Genomic DNA, 23,358 nt, shown 5'->3' on the forward strand with positions numbered 1-23,358 from the left:
ATTCTGGAATTCAAAACTACAAAATAATTGAAATGGAAAATTGACTAGGGGTTCAACAGTGCATTTGAGATGGTAGAATAAAGAATCCATAAATTTGAAGATGGATTAATAGAAATCAATGTAAAAAACAAAGAGAAAAGATTGAGGAAAAATGAGCTATGGGACCCATTAAGCACACTAGCAAACATGGAAACAATCTCAAAAAGCAGGGAGAGAAAGAGGAAGAAGAAAAAATACTTGGAGACATGACTGAAGTCTTACCAAATCTGATGGAAAACATTAATCTACAGACTCAATGTTTATGTCTAGTAAAATGAAAGCAAAAAGATACATCTAAGACACATCCTGGTCAAAGTGTGGAAAAACCAAGGTAAACTCTTGGAGCAAGAGAAAAACTGTTCTCCATATACAAGAGAACCACAGTAAAATTAAACACTGACAATCAGAAAGAGTAGAGGGAAGGCTGTGTGATGACATATTCAAAGAGCTGAAAGAAAAATATTGTCAACCTAGGATGGCATGTCTAGAAAATCTATCCTTCAAAAAAAGAAGGAAAAATACAAATATTCCCAGATAAAAAAGAGCTGGAGAATTCGAAGCTAGCAGTCCTACTTATAAATACTACTGAAGAAAGCTTTTTGAACTGAAAAAGAAAAAAAGAAGGTTGATTCTTAGATTTGAAAATGCTGGATTAGGCTTCCCTGATAGCTCTGGTAAAGAATCTGCCTACCAGTGCATGGGATACAGATTCGATCCCTGCTCCAGGAAGATCCCACATACCATGGATCAACTAAGCCCATGACAACCTATTAACCCTGTTCTCTAGAGCCCAGGAACCATGACTACTGAGCCCACACAATGAAACTGAAACCTGAGTGCCCTACAGCCTGTGCTCCACCACAAGAGAAGCCACCACAATGAGACACCTGTGCAATGCAACTAGAGAGCGGCCCCTACCTGCTGCAGCTAGAGAAAAGCCCACGCAGGAACAAAGACTCAGCACAGACAAAAATGAATAAGCAAGTAAAGAAAATTATTAGAAAAAAGAAAATGATAGCTTGATTTATTAAAGGATATGTGTATGTCCTTAAGGGCTTCCCTGGTGGCCCAGAGGTTAAAGCATCTGCCTGCAATGTGGGAGACCTGGGTTCGATCCCTGGGTCAGGAAGATCCCCTGGAGAAGGAAATGGCAACCCACTCCAGTATTCTTGCCTGGAGAATCCCATGGACAGAGGAGCTTGGTGGGCTACAGTCCATGGGTCGCAAAGAGTCGGACACGACTGAGCGACTTCACTTTCACTTTCACTTTGATGAAGACTGCCAGGTTTATATGTGTGTGTTTTAAAAATCTTGAAGAAGGAAATGGCAATCCACTCCAGTGTTCTTGCCTGGAGAAACCCAGGGATGGGGGAGCCTGGTGGGCTGCCGTCTATGGGGTCACACAGAGTCGGACACGACTGAAGCGACTTAGCAGCAGCACGTGTATATCAGTAGAGAATGTTCCAAAAGTTTTTGTGGACTTTATTAATTTTAGAAATAAGGATGTTGGAAATGTATGAAAAATTTATTTGAAAGCTTAACTATTTTAATTTATTTTATACTTCATAGCTTTGTAAATTTCAAGTATTTTTTTGGTTTAATTTTTAAGTTCCTGTGGCTGAATATAGTGAAGATTAAAAAAAATTTAATGTTTTCAAAATTCACACGGCTGAAGAAGTATGATTTAGATCCATACCAGAAATGGATACCAGAAGTAGAAGATATTAAGAAGAGGTGGCCAGAATACACAGAAGAACTATACAAAAAAGATCTTCATGACCCAGATAACCACAATGGTGTGATCACTCACCTAGAGCCAGATATCCTGGAATTCGAAGTCAAGTGGGCCTTAGGAAGCATCGCTATGAAGAAAGTTAGTGGAGATGATGGAATTCCAGTTGAGCTATTTCAAATCCTGAAAGATGATGCTGTGAAAGTGCTGCACTCAATATGCCAGCATATTTGGAAAACTCAGCAGTGGCCACAGGACTGGAAAAGGTCAGTTTTCTTTTTTTTTTTTTAATTTTATTTTTAAACTTTACAATATTGTATTAGTTTTGCCAAATATCGAAATGAATCTGCCACAGGTATACATGTGTTCCCCATCCTGAACCCTCCTCCCTCCTCCCTCCCCATACCATCCCTCTGGGTCGTCCCAGTGCACCAGCCCCAAGCATCCAGTATCGTGCATCGAACCTGGACTGGTGCCTCGTTTCATATATGGTATTATACACGTTTCAATGCCATTCTCCCAAATCTTCCCACCCTCTCCCTCTCCCACAGAGTCCATAAGACCAAACCCAAGGAAAGGCAATGCCAAAGAATGTTCAAACTACCACACAATTGCACTCATCTCACACACTAGCAAAGTAATGCTCAAAATTCTCCAAGCCAGGCTTCAACAGCACATGAACTGTGAACTTCCAGATGTTCAAGCTGGATTTAGGAAAGGCAAAGGAACCAGAGATCAAATTGCCAACATCCACTGGATCATGGAAAAAGCAAGAGAGTTCCAGAAAAACATCTATTTCTGCTTTATTGACTATGCCAAAACCTTTAACTGTGTGGATCACAACAAACTGGGGAAAATTCTTCAAGAGATAGGAATACCAGACCGCCTGACCTGCCCCCTGAGAAATCTGTATGCAGGTCAAGAAGCAATAGTTAGAACCAGACATGGAACAACAGACTGGTTCCAAATTGGGAAAGGAGTACGTCAAGGCTGTATATTGTCACCCTGCTTATTTAACTTATATGCAGAGTACATCATGTGAAATGCTGAGCTGGATGAAGCACAAGCTGGAATCAAGATTGCAGGGAGAAATATCAATAACCTCAGATATGCAGATGACACCACCCTTATGGTGACTGCAGCCATGAAATTAAAATACTTTTACTTCTTGGAAGAAAAATTATCACCAAACTAGACAGCATATTAAAAAGTACTGACAAAGGTCTGTCTAGTCAAAGCTATGATTTTTCCAGTAGTCATGTATGGATGTGAGAGTTGGACTATAAATATAAAGAAAGCTGAGTGCTGAAGAATTGATGCTTTTGAACTGTGTTGTTGGAGAAGACTCTTGAGAGTCCTTGGACTGCAGGGAGATCCAACCAGTCAATCCTAAAGGAAATCAGTCCTGAGTAGTCATTGGAAGGACTGATGCTGAAGCTGAAGCTCCAATACTTTGGCTACCTGATGCAAAGAACTGACTCATTTGAAAAGACCCTGATGCTTGGAAAGATTGAAGGCAGGAGGAGAAGGGGACAACAGAGGATGAGATGGTTGGATGGCATAACCAACTCGATGGACATGAGTTTGAGCAAGCTCCAGAAGTTGGTGATGGGCAGGGAAGTCTGGCATGCTGCAGTCCATGGGGTCACAAAAGTTGGACATGACTGAGCGACTGAACTGGCCTGAACTGAAAGAAGTATGATAGAAATTTAAGTTCTATGTCTGGGTTGATGCAAAGCACTAATATTACCATGTGGAAAATTTGGAGTTACAAACAAGGGCATCCTGAGAGTAAAAATATCTGGGAACCCTGTCTGAGTTCCAGATGGGATGAACTGACACTTGACTAAAATCTCTGCCTAACAGGATGAGAAGGTAGGATGGGAAGGCTCAGAGAAGGCAGATGAATAAAGCTGAAAGGCTCAATGTTTGGGGAGGGACCAGTATCCAGCCTCCTCCTCTCTCACTCCCTCCTCACCTTCAGGAGCCCTTTGTGACCAGACCACAGCTCTATGATGTGGGCCTAGGACTTAAGTCCTCAAGTGGACACCCTGTGCTCAGTTGCCTGAGGGCAGCAGTGTGATATAGATGATGGAGAATTTTCTCTTTTCTCTGAAAAGCACTTTTGATATTTGGCTGAACTCCTGTTCCACTTACTGGGTGACTGATACCATCCTTGCCTTTCTATTTGGACTGGGGCTCTTTTTCCTGTTCCTTCCCTATCTGGAAAATAATCCATCCTTTCCACCTCCCAGGAAACATGGAGACATAAAGGTAAGGAACCCTTGGCACAGCTTCACAAGCACATGGTTATCTCTCTTCTATTATTATTTTCACTTTTCTGAATCAATTAGAGAGACCCCTGAGATGGGAAAGAATATGACATCTATTCTCTAGGAAGTATACAACATCATCCCTCTAGGGACAAACCAGGCTGGGAAGGGGATACAGTGAACACTAGGATTTCTAGCTAAAAGGTCTCAGACCAGTTGCGCAGGTGTGGTAGAGGGATCCAGGGCAAGTCCCAAACACAGCGACCAGGGGCTGAGGATTGGATACTGAGTTTACTCTAAGCCAGAAGACAGACTCCTGAGCACCAGTTTATCCCCCATGAACAGATATCTTAGATGAGGGCTGATCTGAGGGCAGTGCCGAGGCCCTGAGAGCCTCAGAGAGGGGGCTGGAGTAGGGCCCTGGACTTGGGAAGCAGAGACCTACCTGATGGAGCTCAAATTCACCAGTGGGTCTGAGAATGCGTGTTTCTTGAGTAGAGGAACAGTGACAAAGGAACCACGGTGAATCTCACATTGAAAATCCTTCTTTATGTTCTTCAAAAAAATTATTCTTATTCCCTTTAAAAATGAGTAAAAGGAAAGAAAAAACAAAAAACAAAAAACCCACAAACACAAAGAAAAAACACAAACTCTGCTAGTTAAATGTATAAAGTCACATTATGTATGGACACTGAGTGTCTGATGCTGGTCTAGAAAGGGGAAAGTGAGAATGGGGTCCCAGGTCCTCACTTTTTCTGTCTCTCAGCCTCAAACTGAGCCAAGGAGAAGAAGGAGGAGTCGGAAGAAAAATGCAGCTGTGAAAGGTAGGTTATGCCATTCAGCCCTGTGTGCCCTGGGTGTTAGCCCCCACCCTCTCTGGCCCTGAGGGCCCAGCTCAATGGGTTCTGAGGAGACCAGTGGCCGGGCCTGCCCCTCAGGAAACAGAACCCCCATGGAGCTCCTGAGGAGCAGAGCAGAACACAGATCCTTCCCAGATTCCATGTGCAGAATGAAGCTGTGAGGGTCCTGAAAATGGGTGTGGCCCAGCAGGGCTGTGTGGGCTGCGTTGGACCAATAGCACCTGGATTGGGAGGTGGGACCTCCAGGTCCAAGTGTGGACATGTTAACTTTGCTCAGATTCATCTGTGAGGTGACCCCTGCCCATTCTCCTCCACTGAGGGGTTGTGAGGGCAGCAGGAGGCAATGGATGTGGAAGCACTTTGTCAATGATAAACCCTTTCCTGAGGTTCACCATCACTGTCACGGACCCTTAGACAGCCTTGGACCCTGCTGCCTGGACTCCAGTCTCCCAGTGGTGTCCCTTTAAAGGAGGGGTCAGCCTCCTTTAAGACCCCTAGGCTGGTGCCTTCACCACCATAACCCACTCTGCTGATTTTCAGCTTGCAGAGATTGCCAGAAAGAATTGGAAGAGGTCCGGGACCTGACTTCATTTCTGCAAACGTAATGACTCTTCCCCTTCTCTCCTGGGTTCTTATTCCTCCCAGATCCTAGGGTGGATCCCAGGGCTACAGGCAGCCTGGGGCTGAGCTGGGAGAGGGAGTCCTAGGGTGGGGGTTTGGCAAAAACCCTGGTGTGAGGGACAGCAGGGGCCAGGGAAGGCTGTGGGCTGCAAGCGCCCACCCTTGCCTGGCCTGCCCAGTCCTCCTGGCCCTAGGGGCTCCTGGCTGCAGCTTGTGCCTCCTGTCTCCTGCAGACACCTGGGGAGGTTCCCTGAAAAGGGCAACTTTCATCAACTCTCCTCTCAAGATGCCCCTGGGAAGGTGAGCAAAGCAGCACCTGCTGGAGCCCACCAGCCACACAGGGAAGAGACTGCTCCCACCGTGTCCCCGGCTCCTCTGACTGAGCAGCCTCTACCTCAGGCCTCCACCCTTTCTTCAGATTCAGTTCCCTCCTCATTTTCTGTTCACTCAGATTCCTCCTTGAGTGCTTCTCAAATACCAGAGCCTTTCCTTCCCCTGGACAGCCTTTCACCCCAGCCACTGGCTGTTTCTCCTACACCGCCATGCTCTCCTGATGCAGTGGCCTGCCCTGCACCTCCGACAGCCTCCTCTGTCCCACAGCCACCAGCCGCCATGCTGAATCTCAGTCAGGGTGAATCTGTGGCACTCCCATTGGGCACCGTCTCACACAGGTCATCTCTACCCTCCCCATGGAGACCAGCCATCTCAGGCCTACTCCATTCAAGCTGCCCCCTTTCAGCCCTGTCTTGGTGGCAGGGGGCTGAAGAAACCTGGAGTTCCTCAACTGTGACACACTTTGAGTCCCAGCAAGAACACCTTTCCAGTCACCCAGCGGAGGCCTCGTTTTGGGGAGACCTCACAAACAGACAGGTGGAGCCTGGTAGCCTCTCTTTTGTGAACCCAGATGTCCAGAAGCTGCTGGAGATACTAATCACCAAGAGAGTAGAATTAAAGATTTGGAAGAAGAAAGGAAAGGAGGTGGAGGCAAGCTTTTGGATCATAAAAGGCAAACCAGAACAACTGCTTGGTCCCGAGAGGGCCCCATATGCTGGCACTTTGGGGGACCATCTACAGAAGACATGCAGCCACCTCTTCTGGGGTCTCCCTTTTCTGCACAGTGAGTCTCTGGTGGCTACTGTCACAGTACCTGGGTCCCCTTTAGAGTTACACCCTATCTTATTTAACAAATGCTCTAAGACCAAACCACTCCAAATTCCAGCCAAAGCAACATCACAACTGTCATTGGCCCGGCCCTTGACCTCCACTGTGGCCCAGGTACAACCCAGACCCTTGATTCCAACCATGGCCCAGTTTCAACCACCACCTCAGGGTCACATGGAGACCCAGGCCCAACACTTACCCTTGACTTCAATCCTGCCCCAATATCAGCCACAACCTCGGGTTTACTTGGAGACTCAGACCCGACCCCTACCCTTGACTCCAACTATGCCCCATTGTCAAGCACAAACTCAGGCTCACATTCAGACCCAGGCCCAACCCCAATCCTTGTCTACAACCATACCCCAATGTCAACCATCATCTCGGGCTTACATGAAGACCAAGGTCCAACCCCTACCCTTGACTCCAACTATGCCCCATTGTCAAGCACAAACTCGGGCTCACATTCAGACCCAGGCCCAACCCCGACCCTTGTCTACAACCATACCCCAATGTCAACCATCATCTCGGGCTCGCATGGAGATTCAGACCCGACCCCTACCCTTGACTCCAACTATGCCCCATTGTCAAGCACAAACTCGGGCTCACATTAAGACCCAGGCCCAACCCCAACCCTTGTCTACAACCATACCCCAATGTCAACCATCACCTCGGGCTCACATGGAGACCCAGGTTCAACCCCTACCCTTGACTCCAATCATGCCCCAATGTCAACCGTCACCTAGGTTTCAGTTAGAGACCGCTGCTCATATCTCACCATCTCTTCCAATCCAACCATCTTCTTCTAAACCACAGATTAGGTACGGTGAAGTATCTCATGCAACAGTCCAAAGTAAGGGACAAACTTCTGTCCCAAATGCAATTCAAAACCTGGAACATCACTTTTTGATAAAGCAATTAGAAAGTAGGAAAATTATACCCTCTTTGGTTAAAAGATATCAGCATGTCTTTAGTCAAGTCACCCACAACCATTCCCAGGAGAGCAGGCCTTCCCAGGCCCACATCTCTGTCGCCACCCCTTTTGGGGATTTGATCAGGCCTGAGGTTTGGGAGAAACTGGAGCACCACCTTTCTAAAAGGTTCATGCAGCAACAGAGTGACCTGCCCTGCAGAATCCAAGCTTCTCAGAAAGTTATGCAGCTTCAGGGCGAATTCCCAAAGCTTTGTGAGGTACAGGCTAAGAAGGGGCCCTCAATACCCTCTGCAGTTCTAGACAAAAGCAGCCAGGACACACAGAAGATGAGGTCCAGATCCTCAGCAAGGATCCCACCAGAGAAGGACCTTTGCCAGGGTATAGAACAAAGTGTGGGGAAGATTGTAAAAGACCTGTACGTGATCTCAGCCAACACCACAGTGACGGTTCCAAGAGTGAAGCCTGAGTCACAAAGAGAGTTGAGCCCAGACAGGAAGCATCCAGAAGATTTGGGAGTCCTTATGGGCATGAACACTAAGCAGATTCAAGAGAGTCCAATCCCTGTGGGTGTCCATTGTTTGAGACTTGCTGCCAACCGCATCGTAGACCTTTCTGGAGAGTCAAAGACTTATCAAGAAACAGAAAATCTAGATTCCTCTCAGAATGGGGAAGCCTCCATGAACACCTTCCATGAGTCTCTTGTCCTGAGTCCTTGTGTCCGACAGGAGTTGGAAGCATATATACTAAAATTTCGGGTGACGCATATGTGGGGCTTACTCCTCAAGGTCTTCAAGTTCATACTTAGCTTGAATTTGAGAAAGGCCCACCGCATACCCCTTCCAGGATCCACCTTGAAAGCTACTTGTGAATCTGGGGACCACTCAAAAGCCCAGTCTACAAAGATCTTTGGAAAGCCTCCTCAGCCCCAAGCTGGAAAGAGAATGATAACAGCTGAGGCAGCTTCCCCTATGGTGACTGCCTTCTCCACTCCCTCATGGACCAGCGAGGAAACCCAGGGAGTCATGGGAGGACCCCTGCCTGGTGGCATCCTTAAGCCCTCAGAGGTCCCTCTGACTAGACAGGGAGACAAGCCACCTTCTCAGACACCTATGTACACCTTTGTGGGCAGAATCTGGCACAATGAATGTATCATGGGGGCTGACAAAGGCAGTCTGGAGCCTTTGAGCAGTCCAAGTCCAGCAATGGTCAGGAATGTGCCACAGGAGGAAGCTGGGGAATGGGCTTTCCCAGACTCCTACTCTAGCGTGACAGTAGTGGAACTTGATGAAAGGTCCCAATCTCCCATGGAACAAGAAGCCATAGAGGGGGACTCTGGTTGGAAAAGTACTTTTGAACCTTGTTTGCTGATCAAATCACAAAGTAATAATATGGATTTGAGGAGATCACAGTCTCAAAAATTCAATAAATGCTTCTCATTTAATACAAAGTCTGTTGCCTCAAGTCTAGATCTACACTTTGATGCACAGTTTCGTAAGCTTGAGTGCCAAGGTTTTACAGATGGGCAGAAACAGGCTCAAGGCCAGGCCGTTGGCATGCTCCTTCAAGACTGTGAAACTGGGGCCACTGGCACGCTTCTCAAAAACTGTCGCTCAGATATGTTCATTGCTGCAAACAACTTGGCTTCTCAGGAATCCCTGTCCTGTTCCCAGACCTTGTCCAGTGGAGGCACGACCAATTCCCAGATGCTCTATGATGCTTCATCAACTGGAGGGAGCAGCCAGGGGCAGCAGGAAGTCCTAAGATGGCAGCCCCAACGTACGTGCCAGAGCAAGAAGTTTGTCCCCACTGATGGGAGAGGGAATTACAGAAGGTCCAAACTAGGACAGCGTAAAAAAAGATTGGCAGAATGGAGGGCCTACCAGGCCCGCAGGATGAACCACTCTGGCCAGAAAAAGGAATCAGCAGAGTCACTAAGCAAGTCCCGCCAGTTTACCTTGAAGAAAGGACAGGTTCCTTTAGAAAGCCACTTCAGAATATGGATTAAGCAGCTTCTGCAGTGGATTTTCCCCAATAAAAGCAAAAGACCAGAAGAGCACCTGCAACAAGGCAAGCCTGCAGCAGCCACTACAGGCTACAGTAGCCACTATAGCAGCCACCAGACCCAGGAACCAGTCCAAAGTAGATTGATAACGGAGGGCAGGGCTGCTGAGGCTCAGGTTCTCATGACAGCTGTTGGAAAGATCCTAAAGGAGAAGATGGTGTTACACTATAGACCTCATGCCTCGGAGTTACATTGGTGCCAAGGAGAACTCTGGGCCCCATTCGGTCCACGTTACTGCTACCATAGGTTTTCCTCCTACAAAGAGCAAAGGAGAGTGGTGGGAGATACATCCTGCCATCACCAGGCTACCCCCATGGGCCACAGCTGTTCTAAAAACAGTGAGTGGACCAGTGCCAGGGGCATCAAATGGGCTGTCCTACCTAGGGAGCCAGGTCCCCCTCTAGGCAGAGCTTGCCAGCATAGATCAGGAGTGACAAGTGTCTCCAGCCATAGCCTCCACTGTCCAAGGCACTGTCTTTTTCAGAAATAAACCTCTTCTGGTCAATCAGAACAGGCTTGTCACAGCTTTCCTGGTAGGAAATCTCTTCTCCAAGAAAAAAAAAATGCATACCATTCAGATAAAAATTTTTTCTCTCATGTTAGCACATCATCCATGTGCTAATGGCTTCTTCCTACCACAAATTTTATTGCTTCCTGAAATAATTATTGTTTCTCATGAGAAGGGGTAGCCTGTCTATGCCATTGAGGGAAGGAAAGGGATCAGGGTCCACTCTTCCCAGGTGCCAGCTTTATCTTCCAGATGGGACAGGGACATGGAGGGAGGGTGACCCCAATGTGGATGCTCACCCTCACCCCGGTTCCCTCACTGCACCTTCAGTTTCCATAAAACCAGCATTATGGAAACAAGTGACAGCATTCAGCACATGCCAAGGTGAACGAAACCTAAAGACCTCCTCCTTCTCAGGATCCAGCTCAGTCCTCTCTCCATCTCTCTCTCTACCTTGAACTTGTGCAGCTGCAGGGGAGGGCTTGGCGGAGGCTGAAATTCCCCTCAGGCTCCAGAAAGTGTCAGAGATAAGTTCACATGTCAGAATAAGAGAGGAATTTGGGGGCAGTGCTGGCCCTGAGTCCAGGGTGTGAGAAACCTCTTCCCCATGTCATGGGGGGATAGATGACACTGCCCTGAAATCCCCTTCTTTCCTGGAAGGAGCTGGGATTGAGATTGGCCAGGAGTGTCACCCTCCCTCTGCCCTTCTTTTACCCTGGAGCTGTGGTGAGGACAAAGATCATACGTTCCCAGCTCTGAGGGAGTGTGGTGGGGAGCGTGCATGCTCCTGAGGGTTCATCCACCCCTGCCCTGGAGGAGAGGACAACCCTGCTCACAGGACCCACCTCCCCTGGGGGGAGGGAAGGAGTGTCACTGTGTGTGCAGTCACCTCACAGTCTGGGGGTGGGACACTGTGCCCCTAGGGTGGATAGAGAGGTAGGAGGCTGGTGGCAGAGATGCCCATAGTGTGCAGTGTATCGCTGATCCTGCTCACAGTGCCAATTCTTTTGCTGTTCACACTGTTTATTGAACCCAGGGTAGGCAAAGCTTGAGCTAAGAGGTTGGAAGAAGACTCGAGGAGCCATAGGGACTGCAGACACGTTTATTCTCTCCTGGCTGGAATGGAAGCCATAACACAGCCTCTCTCCTGGCAGCTGTAGTGGCAGCCATAACATAACAGTAACATTGCCATAACATAAGTTGATATAACATAACCATGATACCACTCCAGTGGAGCTCCAGTACAGCAGCATCCAGGGCTTGCAGTGAAGCTCATACTGGTGTACCACACACACCCTCATGTAACATAACCACGGTGTCACTCTAGTCTAGCCCTTGTACAGTAGCAGCCAGCGTGTTCATGGTAAAGCTCATATGAGTGTACTGCACAAAGCAGCCCATGACTAAGCAAGTACCTCATGATGTGCATGCGCAGGGCTGTAAGTGATCTCAGCCATTATATAACCATGCAAAGTCATTGTTTATAGAACATGGGGTAAGAGGGCATGAGAGCATGGGGTGAGAGAACCTGATTGGTACCATCTTGTTAATTTCCCCACATGCAGTGATCAAAGAGCCCTGGCATTCTATCACTGCCTACAGGCCCGGAGGAAAGAAGTTAGGAGCCTGGTGGCTCCTGGTGGCCCCACCCGAGTCTCCCCCTACTCTAGCTCCCGGAGCCCAGACAGAGGGAGAACATGTGGAGCTCCTCCACAGAGGGCCAGGCTCCCAGAGGCAGTGGAGCCTCCGGGAAGGGAAGCTTCACTTCTCCACAAGTATAAATTATCAGCTTTCACAAGATCGGAAGCTTGGGACAGACTCGTGGTCTGTGACCTCTCCTACATGTGTGCCCCAAGGAGGCTTCCAGGGGAGAGGTGGGACTCAACAGGCCCAGGGACCATGCAAGGGTCATAGGAAGTCTCACCTGCTATCAGCCTTGCTCACCCCAGAGCCCGGAGAGGGAAGAGGCCAGCAGACAGGATATGTCACCATTGGGTGGAAAGTGACTTGTAGGTAGAAGGGTGCCATCAGCTTACTTCCTTGGGCCTGTCCACACGGGAAAGTGGGGAGACAGGAGCAGTTCCCTAGAGCTCCTGTCATGACTGTGTCACAGTCATTCCTGCGATGGAGAGACCTGCTCCAGGAGAGGCCCCTGATCCTTGAGACAGCAGGAATGGCCCTGCACTTATGCCTGTCAGGACCCCAACATGTGGGACCTGGACCTAAGGTGTGGGGATCATTGGGAACAGGCCTACTTGTGCTCTGGTTTCTCCCAGAAGCCAGGTCCTGCCTCTGGGTCCCATCCTTTAGGGAGAGCACAGCAGTGGGGACTTAGCCAGTGCCTGAGGGAGGGGCTGGGACCCAGGCTACAGAATGCTGCTCCCAACGCTGGAGCTCAGGAGACAGTCCAGAGTTCCCCAGCATGGACCTTGTCTGGCTGCTGCTGGGTCCTCTCATGGGCACCAAAACATGAGGGCTGGGTGTTGCGGGAGCTGGACCCCCAAGGCACTTGTCCAGAGAAGTGACACAGAAGGAACACAGAAGAGCAAAAAACAACCAGGGGCAAGTCCCTTCACACTTCTGCTGTTTTAGGGGAAGAAAGGCGACCAGTGGAGGTCCCCCCACTAAGAGTCCCCACATTGACCCCACACGGGGACCTCCCACGTACCCACTCTGAGAAATCTCACCCAGAAACTTCTCAGCTCATCCCACAGAGACCTCTCTGAGGCCTCCCCCACACACCTCACAAGTGTTCTTTAGGCCCTGAGTATCCACCCCTGACAGGTCCTTCATGGTAGGTCTGATGTCACTCAACAAACTGGCAGCACAGAAGAAGGCCCATCAACTGTTCCCTGACACCCCTTCCCCAAACTCTAAGACATCCAGGCATTGTGAGCATTTCCCCAGATGGGCTTCTCTGCCTGGAGAAATCATGCTCATGACTTTTGACCTTTTGTGACCACTGCCTCTGAATAGAAAAGTTGCAGCAGACCTGCAAGTCTTTCCGCAGATCTTCATCAGCTAGAGCTCTACCCCAAGGCTTGTTGTTGTTGTTGTCTAGTCACTAAGTCATGTCCGACTCTTTGCAACCCCATGTACTACAACCTGCCAGGCTCCTCTGTCCATGGGATTTCCCAGGCAAGAATACTGGAGTGGGTTGCCATTTCCTTCTCCAGGGGATCTTCCTGATCCAGGAACTGAAACCAAGTCTCCTGCATTGACAGTCACTGAGCCACCACAGAAGCCTGCCCCACTGCTTAGTGAATCACAGATTTTAAATATGAATAAAATGCTGTCAAACTCCAATGAGAGAAAGTATCTTAGTCACTTCCAGGCAGATGGGGTCAATATATATGTATATACATATTATTTCTTGGGATATCTGAACTGAATTTGGCAGATTTCCTTACTTGGAAACAAGGTAAAGACTTGCACCAAATGGGCTCTAGGAATAAAATAAACCAACAAAGCATGTGGAGTCTCACACCTCCAAGGGGGCTGTGCGACTAACACAATATAACAGCTGTGTCAGGCTTGAGTTTTGTTGTATTTTTAAATGAAACAGGCTAAAGATTATGTGAAGATTTTTCAAATGAATTATGTATCTGGCTATATTATTTTTTTTTCCCTCTGGCAAGAATATACTTTTTTTTCCTTAAAATATGCTAATGCCCTCAGATGGAATTAGGCATATTTCCAAGATACGGCAAGGTCCTAATGTCCAGGTAACATAGATTAAACTGATGAACTATTTAGAAAGATTCATTTTTAAAAATAATTCTTTTAAAGTGTACAGTTTCCAAAAGTGAAGCAGGCACCATTTTATGTTCACTATAGGGCTAAAAAAAGATGTTTTCCTTTAAATTGTGTGGAATCTTACAAAAGGTATCATTTAATCTATGCTTGATATCTGTGTGTATGTGCTCAGTCATGTCTGACTATTTGCAACCCCATGTTCTGTAGATTGTCAGGCTCCTCTGTCCATGGGATTTTCCAGGCTAGAATACTGGAGTGGGTTGCCATTTCCTTCTACCGGGGATCTCCCCCCACACAGGGATTGAATCTGTATCTCCTGCATCTCCTGCATTGGCGAGTGGATTCTTTACCAGTGCGCCATCTGGGAATCATATGCTTGATGTATACACATGACCTGATAAAATTGCTAGAAGGGACTTCACTTCTGAATTGAAGAAAATGTACGTAAATAATCAAAGTGTGCATTATAGTAAACAAAGTGTACATAGATAATCAAAATTCTTACTTTGTATATTCAGCCCTTTCCAAAGAGAGCATGTTAGTGATAATACATACGTATTCTTGTTGCTTATAAGCAACTAGATTTCTTTGCCTTGTTAAAATCTACTTTAATGATAGCTGAAGAGCATTAGTCGTTGGTTAAGGCAGATTATCCATCAGGATGACAATATCACAATATCACAGTCCTTCCTCTAAGAGAAGCAGAGCTGACATGAGGGCTCTTTTGGCCCATTTATTTCAACAAAAATTCCCTTCTTGTATTTTCTATGATTTACAAATTTATAACTAATTTTCTATTTTACTTCCTTACTATCGCATTGAATCAGAGCACGATGGAATGTGGTTGTTGATGTCCTTTAGTATTCTACTGGGTGGTATTTTTTTTTTGTAGTGAAAATTATACAGTTAAGTTTCATAATAAAATGGGACCAATTGGAAAAAATTGCATACGGGAATTCTTACAAAGTATATTATTTCCTTTTCAAGTTGACTGTCTTAACATTATTAGACTGATTATTATTCAGTTCTTTGAATTTAAGTTGAATAAACTGAAAACTGAAAACAGATAAATGTTCATATTAAATAGTTCATTGCAATGATGTGTGAATGTGATTTCCCCCCCCTTGGTAATTCACAGTTCAATAAACTGTGCAAAACTGCAATGAACAGTTGTGCAGTAAAGAAACATTCCCATCAATAATTGCATGTACATCTGTCATATGTTGCTTTAGATGATTTGTGTGTCCGACTTCCATGGCGTCAGTTCAGTTCAGTTCAGTCACTCAGTCATGTCCGACTCTTTGCGACCCCATGAATCGCAGCACACCAGGCCTCCCTGTCCATCATCAACTCCCAGAGTTCACTCAGACTCACATCCATCGAATCAGTGATGCCATCCAGCCATCTCATCCTCTGTCGTCCCCTTCTCCTCCTGCCCCCAATCCCTCCCAGCATCAGAGTCTTTTCCAATGAGTCAACTCTTCACATGAGGTGGCCAAAGTACTGGAGTTTCAGCTTTAGCATCATTCCTTCCAAAGGAATCCCAGGGCTGATCTCCTTCAGAAGGGACTGGTTGGATCTCCTTGCAGTCCAAGGGACTCTCAAGAGTCTTCTCCAACACCACAGTTCAAAAGCATCAATTCTTCGGCGCTCAGCTTTCTTCACAGTCCAACTCTCACATCCATACATGACCACAGGAAAAACCATAGCCTTGACTAGACGGACCTTTGTTGGCAAAGTAATGTCTCTGCTTTTCAATATGCTATCTAGGTTGGTCATAATTTTCCTTCCAAGGAGTAATTGTCTTTTAATTTCATGGCTGCAGTCACCATCTGTAGTGATTTTGGAGCCCAAAAAAATAAAGTCTGACACTGTTTCCACTGTTTCCCCATCTATTTGCTATGAAGTGATGGGACCAGATGTCATGATCTTCGTTTTCTGAAAGTTGAGTTTTAAGCCAACTTTTTCACTCTCCTCTTTCACCTTCATCAAGAGGCTTTTTAGTTCCTCTTCACTTTCTGCCATAAGGGTGGTGTCATCTGCATATCTGAGGTTATTGATATTTCTCCTGGCAATCTTGATTCCAGCTTGTGCTTCTTCCAGCCCAGCATTTCTCATGATGTACTCTGCATATAAGTTAAGTAAGCAGGGTGACAATATATAGCCTTGACGTACTCCTTTTCCTATTTGGAACCAGTCTGTTGTTCCATGTCCAGTTCATAAACTGGCACATTTACCCTGGATGAAACCTTCAAGGGGATTTTATCAATTAAAAAAACTGTCAGTATTTCCAGACTTTATGGTCACCCATATTTTATTTTTAACAAGATTCACCTACAGCAAATATTATAAATGTTTTACCATTTATATATACCAAACTGAAAGCGGTGCCAAAAGGTAAGATAATGGAGAAGATAACAAGTCTTTTGTTTTCGACATTTTTCACATGAAAACATGATTTCTAATCTACAGATAAAAGGCCGTCTCCACGATATTTAGAAACTCTTAAAAGTTTGGTTTTAAAATTGATTGATATTTAAAACAATTCTCACGCTTATTATAATGAACCAGGAATTCTAGGGGGAAAAAAAAGCATGGAGGGTGGCAACTATGCGATGACTTCTTAATATTCCAAGGGGTAAATTTTTTCCCCCAAATTGGCAGAAAAGAAAAAAAAGAAAAGTAGTCAGTCTATCGTATTAACCCTGAAGAGCTCCCCTTGATTGACTGCAATGCTATTTTCAGTTTCATACTTTTATTTTATAATGAACTCCCACAAGAAGTAGTTTTGGCCATGTTTCCAAATACATACAAGCACATTTTCTGCTATACTCACACCATGGATACAATAGAGAACATCAAGTTCTGGATGATCCAGAAGCAAAAGGACTGCCTCTTTGAGGTCAGTCAGATTCATAATCTGGTGGCCTTAATCCCCAAATCCTTCTGGGTTTCCAAAATATTAATTATGTTGTGACTTTTTAGTAAGTCCTTTCTAAACACCTGACATTCAAGTTTTTCAGGTCTCCTAACTCATGCTCTCCCACCTTCCAAAAGCTGTCTACTCTTTCTCTTTTTAGTTGGCTTAGCAAGTTTCATTAACATGCAAAATTTACACATTCTTGATACTGCAATGTAAACTGGAAGTCTCTAGGGAAAAAGGAAGGAAGGGAGGAAGGAGAGAAGGAAGGAAGGGAAAGAGGGAGAGACTGAGAAAGTAGGAAAGGAAGGAGAGAAGGGAGGTGAGGGAGGGAGGGAGGGAGGGGTGGGTGAGAGACCAAAACCAGCTCTTGTCACTTTTCAAGGATCTGGTAAGTTTACAACTAAATCAATACCTTAGTTGGAAAGAGGGTTCTACAATGCTATTCCTGTCTTCTTATTATTGGTGTGTGAATCTGAAGAGAGCAGAATCTGTGATCTGAATCAAAAAGATAAAAATAAAGTTACCCATATCACTAAAATTACAAGAATTAAATTATTTCTTAAGTAAGGCCAAAAAAATTATACTTGTTAGAAACATAGTAAAACTTAAATTCTCACAGTGCTGAAAAAAATATTTTTAGTAATTTAAATCTATACTCTCAGTTTCTACAAACAAAATATAGGTATAGTTCATATACTTTACATCAATTTGGTTATTTTAAAATCTGAGCCATAGCATATAGACTGCATAAACGGAGAATATTAATCATGAACATGAATCATGAATTCAAAAGATATTTTCAGTAAATAGATATATGAACAGAATCTTCAAAAGATTCTTTCTGACTTGTGCTAGAAATGTAGTAGAAGGGATGTATGACTATAAATATGTAGAAATATATTAATTTTAGAGGGTTCAGTAAGATTTTGTGAATACTAATAATCTAAAAATAGGCTCAGGTAATTTAGATTACATTTCTTAAATTAGACTTGACAAGCATATAAGATTTAGCAGTCTATATGATATAAAATTTATATTTCCTAGGAAATAGTGGAAAACACATTTTGAAATGGAAAGAATTGGGAGCTTACAGATGTTACTGAGGAATGAAGTTTGACTGTAAATGAAGGTTCTGCACAGTTGAGCAGAGCATATAAGTATATAGACTTGAAGAATGGCAAACACCATGGAGAAAAAAATTACAAAAAGAAATTGTAGTCCTCTGTGGTTCTTTTCTCCTCCTGCCCTCAATCTTTCCCAGCATCAGGGTCTTTGATGAGTCAGCTCTTTGCATCAGGTGGCCAAAGTATTGGAGCTTCAGCTTCAGCATCAATCTCTCAAGAATCTTCTCCAGCTCTATAATTTGAAAGCATCAACTCTTTAATCAGCCTTCTTTATTATCCAACTCTCAAACCAGTACATTGACTTCTTTTGTATTCCTGCATTCCCTCCATCTGCCCTTTGGAACTCAGAGAAGGTCAAGGAGGCTAAAACTTTTTTCCCTCAAATAAGAAACAAGAGCACAGAAATGCTTTTGTATCTGGGAGGGCCCCATAGGGTTGTGCTCGGACAACCAATATTGGCAGCCACAAGGAGCCTGACACCTAAGTCATGTGCTCTGCTGAGAGCTCTCCTGGGTCTTCTCTCCCTAGCCAGCAGCCACTTCCTGCTTCTGGGAGCCCCCTCCCCGCCCCCGCCCGGCCTTCCACCCCAGCATTGATCCCTGCTGTGACCTTCCCGGCACACTTTACAGATTCCCGCCTCACACTTTCCTTATTCTGTATATGTTTTGGCTCAAATGTCAGTTTTCAGCTACTTTTGCCAAGCTGTCTACTTAGACTTCTAAGCCTCACTACATATCCACCCCTTCCTGTCTTCTTTTCTTTGTAGAACTCACCATCAACATCTGTGTGCTTTACTTATTTGTTTGCTTTTCTGTCTCCCCATGGGAAGGAATTTTGTGCTTAGTGAAGTTTTGTGTGGTCAGCAGAGTATGTGGTCATGTTTTAACTTCTCTTGGCCACCTGGCCTGGGTGGCTCCCTTTGCTCACTTTCTACCTCAGTTGCATGTTTAAAAGGTGGTTATCTGGGTGCTAGTCAGGGTGGGAATGTGTTCGCATAGTCCCACTGTGGCTGGACCCAGAAATCCCCAAACGTGGGAGTCATTCCTATTGCCAGTGAGAACTTGCTGGGGACTTCTCGACATCATCTTCAAGAGCTAGTCTCAGGGAGATCTTAGGTTGCCTAGGCAATAATTGTCAACATGGCTTTTTAAAATTCTAAGCTGTACCAAGAGTGCTAACAGCCTGTTTGCTAAGGTAAATGGGGCTATGACCATTGTAGGTCTAGTAACATCATCTTTGACATAAACAATATTTTCACTCCTAAGAGTTACAGTTAGACATATGTATACCTATGGCTGATTCATGTTGATGTTTGACAGGAAACAATAAAATTCTGTAAAGTAATTCTCCTTCAATTAAAAAAATACATTTTTAAAAATTAAATTAAATTTAAAAAAAGATCTACAGTTAGATATTATGCTCTTGGCTGCTACTCAAATGTGTTATTTCCTGGACTCTAAGCAATAGCACCGGTGGCAGCTTTAGCTCTCTTTTAATTTGGAAAAGACAACACTGCCCCATGAATATGACCCAGTAAAGCCTGAGCAGTGAAAGTGAAAGGTGCCTGACTCTTTACCACCCCATGACAATTGCAGTCCATGGAATTCTCCAGGCTAGAATACTGGAGTGGGTAGCCTTTCCTTTCTCCAGGGGATCTTCCCAATCCAGGGATTGAACCCAGGTCTCCAGGATTGCAAACAAATTCTTTACCAGCTGATCCACAAGGGAAACTGGAGTGGGTAACCCATCCCTTCTCCAGTGGATCTTCCTGACCCAGGAATTGAGCCAGGGTCTTGTGCATTGCAGGCGGATTCTTTACCAACTGAGCTACGAGGGAAGCCCAAAAGAAAGCCTGAGCAGGCATGAATGAAATACTCATTATGCAGTGCTTTTAGCAAAATTAAATTTGGACTGGGTGAAAGTGTAGGTGTGTGTGGTAATTGTTATGCTTCATGGCAAGCAAATCACTGAGTAATATCAGTTTGCAAGATAAATCAGAAGTTTATATTTCTTCTTTTTGTTATATGTTAGTGTTCACTTTGTCTCTGATACTTGGGGTTAATGATCATTGAACCACCTTAGCGATTACAACTCTAGACCCCAACCGTCTTATCCATCTGTATCTTAGACACAGTTTGCTAGGAACTCACCAAATATTTGTTGAATGAGTGAATGAATCCCACTTCAGCTTCTTGCCAGCTCTGGTCTAGTGGTCTGTGCCTTTCCTCACTGAGTCCTGCATAGACCCAGTGTCCTAGTTTGGGGCCAACAGGCCAAGTTTGGAACAGCCTCTCCCTTGTGCTTTGGAAGTCACTGTCACTCCTCGTTTATTAGGTGAACAGGCCAGGCTCAGATGCAGGACTGAGGTGGAGGGCAGCGTGGAGCATGTCGTGGGACTGAGGCAGGGAGCATCTCCAGTCTCCTCTGCCCAGCCAGGGCCTTGAGACTCACAGTGAGAAACACCAGTGTCCAGGGCGTCCTGAAATCATCACTTCCCATCTCTGTTAATACAGGAAATGCTCCTGATGGATTTGGAACCAGAAGAATAAAATTCTGCAATCTTTAAGTTTTCTGAAATGAACATGCATAGCTTTATAAACAAAAAAACAATGGTTAAAACACACCAGACACACAGCATCCTGTGAGTCTTCAGAAAGCAGAGTTGGCAGGAAGGTTAAGAGGTATTTGATTTTTTTTTCCTATGTGACTTAGTTAATGTTTTTTAAAAACCTGTCAGAATTTACCTTCAGGAAATGGAATGCTTTAGTTTGTTCAGGAATGTGAAGATTCACACATCGTAAAGTATTAAAATGTATTTGATGTGTGATGAACATATGAATATCTCAGTCCTTGTGTCTTTGGTTATGGGTTGTATATATTTGATTGTTTTAATGGTTGTTAATGATTTTTTTAAAAATTGTATTTATTTTATTTTATTTTTTTTTTTTTCAGAGAAAGTATGATTTTATTTTAGTTTTTAAGAAGTACATATATATGTATGTCTATTTGTTTCTATACAAACTGATGTACAGGAAAACTCTGGAAGTCATATACCATAATTTTAATAATTTCTGGGTGGCTGGGGTTATGCATGATCTTCACTTTCTTATTTTATTTTATTTTATTTTTTGTTGTTTTACCAAAAGCTACAAGTTTATTAACATAATATATTCTAACATATATCAGTTTCAAGTGGGTATTTTTCAATCTCAAATAAGAAATCACAATATTCAGCATTAAAAAAAAAAAAAAAAAGTGGTTTTAGTCCAAAGTGAAAATGCAGAAAACGTTTACTTTGGTGGATCTGTGTTGATGCCATATTTCTCCTTAAGGAGCTTCAACTGTTCTTCCTTCTTCTTTGTGTCCATCTTCTGAAATGCCCTGTTGGCATTATAGTACAAAACCACAAGGTATCTGTTACAAACATTGAATCCTGACAGGTGATCACATGCATTCTTGGCATCAAAGATGTCCTCATAGATCACATAAGCTGTTCCTCTAGTTTCAGGTGTGTTCCCCACTCTGATTTGACGAATAGGTCCATATTTCCCAAATATATCATACATTTCTTCAGCTGTGATTTTGTAAGGCAAATTTCTTATATACAAAATCTGATTTACTTCTGGTGGAAGTTGAATGTTCGCCCTCTTGGCCGCTTGCATCGCCATCTTGGCAGGCTGATGAAGTTACAGCAGCAAAGACTTGAATTTCTCCGCACTCCTCTGGAGCTCGCTTACTTTCGAGCGCAACAAGGCATCAGATACAGGACATCAACATCCAGACCCCGCCGGAAGCTGTTCTAACTCGACGCACTTTCTTATTTTATTTTTTTAATTTTTTTATTTTTTTAGATTTTATTTTATTTTTATTTTATTTTTTTTCACCTCTCCCCCTGTCAGAGAGAGAGAGAAAAATTCTCACCACAGTCTTCTTCTTTTTTTTTTTTTTGAAAATATGTACCATGAGGTACTTTAGTTATTTTCAGTATTCATCCCACTAGCATAATATCTAAGACAGAACTATGTCATACCATATTCTTTTTTTTTTTCTGAAAAATTTCACAATATAATGTTGATAGTTTACCATGAAGAAATTAAGAAAAGAGAATAGTTTCTAATGTTTATCCAAGTATTGACTGTTCGTAGTGCTCTTTACTCCTTCCTGTATTTCCCAGTTTTGTTTTGATATTATCATCATTCATAAAGGACTTTATCATTTTTTATAGCTCGTGCATGCTTCCTTAGCTTTCATTTCTCTGAAGGTGTTTTCACCCCCATTTCAAAAGATACTTTCAATGAATATCTATTACAGAATTGACAGTTTTAATTTTTCAGCACTTTATTATTTTTTTTTTTTTTGATAAATTTAACACCTTTTATTGCCATACCTCATTTTACTGTGCTTTGCTTTAGTGAGCTTTATAGATACATGGTTTTTTTTTTTTTTTTTTCCTTGTTAATTTTCTGTTTAGTTGATCTATCCATAAGTGTGAGTGGGGTATTAAAGTCTCCCACTATTATTGTGTTATTGTTAATTTCTCCTTTCATACTTGTTAGGATTTGTCTTACATACTGCGGTGCTCCCATGTTGGGTGGATATATATTTATAATTGTTATATCTTCTTCTTGGATTGATCCTTTGATCATTATGTAGTGACCTTCTTTGTCTCTTTTCACAGCCTTTGTTTTAAAGTCTAATTTATCTGATACGAGTATTGTGACTCCTGCTTTCTTTTGGTCCTAATTTGCATGGAAAATCTTTTTCCAGCCCTACACTTTCAGTCTGTATGTGTCCCCTGTTTTGAGGTGGGTCTCTTGTAGACAACATATGTAGGGGTCTTGTTTTTGTATCCATTCAGCCAGTCTTTGTCTTTTGGTTGGGGCATTCAACCCATTTACGTTTAAGGTAATTACTAATAAGTATAATCCCGTTGCCATTTACTTTATTGTTTTGGGTTTGAGTTTATACACCATTTTTGTGTTTCCTGTCTAGAGAATATCCTTTAGTATTTGTTGGAGAGCTGGTTTGGTGGTGCAGAATTCTCTCAGCTTTTGCTTGTCTGAAAAGCTTTTGATTTCTCCTTCATACTTGAATGAGATCCTTGCTGGGTACAATAATCTGGGCTGTAGGTTATTTTCTTTCATCATTTTAAGTATGTCTTGCCATTCCCTCCTGGCTTGAAGAGTTTCTATTGAAAGATCAGCTGTTATCCTTATGGGAATTCCCTTGTGTGTTATTTGTTGTTTTTCCCTTGCTGCTTTTAATATTTGTTCTTTGTGTTTGATCTTAGTTAATTTGATTAATATGTGTCTTGGGGTGTTTCTCCTTGGGTTTATCCTGTTTGGGACTCTCTGGGTTTCTTGGACTT

At 44.0% G+C, this 23,358-nt stretch overlaps 1 protein-coding gene and 1 pseudogene across 1 annotated transcript; one reads left to right on the forward strand and one right to left on the reverse strand.

Annotated features, from left to right (window-relative positions):
- The first annotated feature begins 3,398 nt into the window (after window positions 1-3,398).
- LOC113897563 (spermatogenesis-associated protein 31E1-like) lies at window positions 3,399-13,298 on the forward strand. The gene is made up of 3 exons (XM_027550349.1): window positions 3,399-4,868; window positions 5,445-5,505; window positions 5,759-13,298. The coding sequence occupies exons 1-3, from the start codon at window positions 4,775-4,777 to the stop codon at window positions 10,167-10,169; spliced, it is 4,566 nt and encodes a 1,521-aa protein (XP_027406150.1). The 5' UTR covers window positions 3,399-4,774; the 3' UTR covers window positions 10,170-13,298.
- Window positions 13,299-21,262: 7,964 nt separating this feature from the next.
- On the reverse strand, window positions 21,263-21,777 carry LOC113897869 (annotated as a pseudogene).
- Window positions 21,778-23,358: the final 1,581 nt, after the last annotated feature.

Source organism: Bos indicus x Bos taurus, chromosome 8, assembly GCF_003369695.1.
Source record: "Bos indicus x Bos taurus breed Angus x Brahman F1 hybrid chromosome 8, Bos_hybrid_MaternalHap_v2.0, whole genome shotgun sequence".
Classification (NCBI taxonomy): domain Eukaryota; kingdom Metazoa; phylum Chordata; class Mammalia; order Artiodactyla; family Bovidae; genus Bos; species Bos indicus x Bos taurus.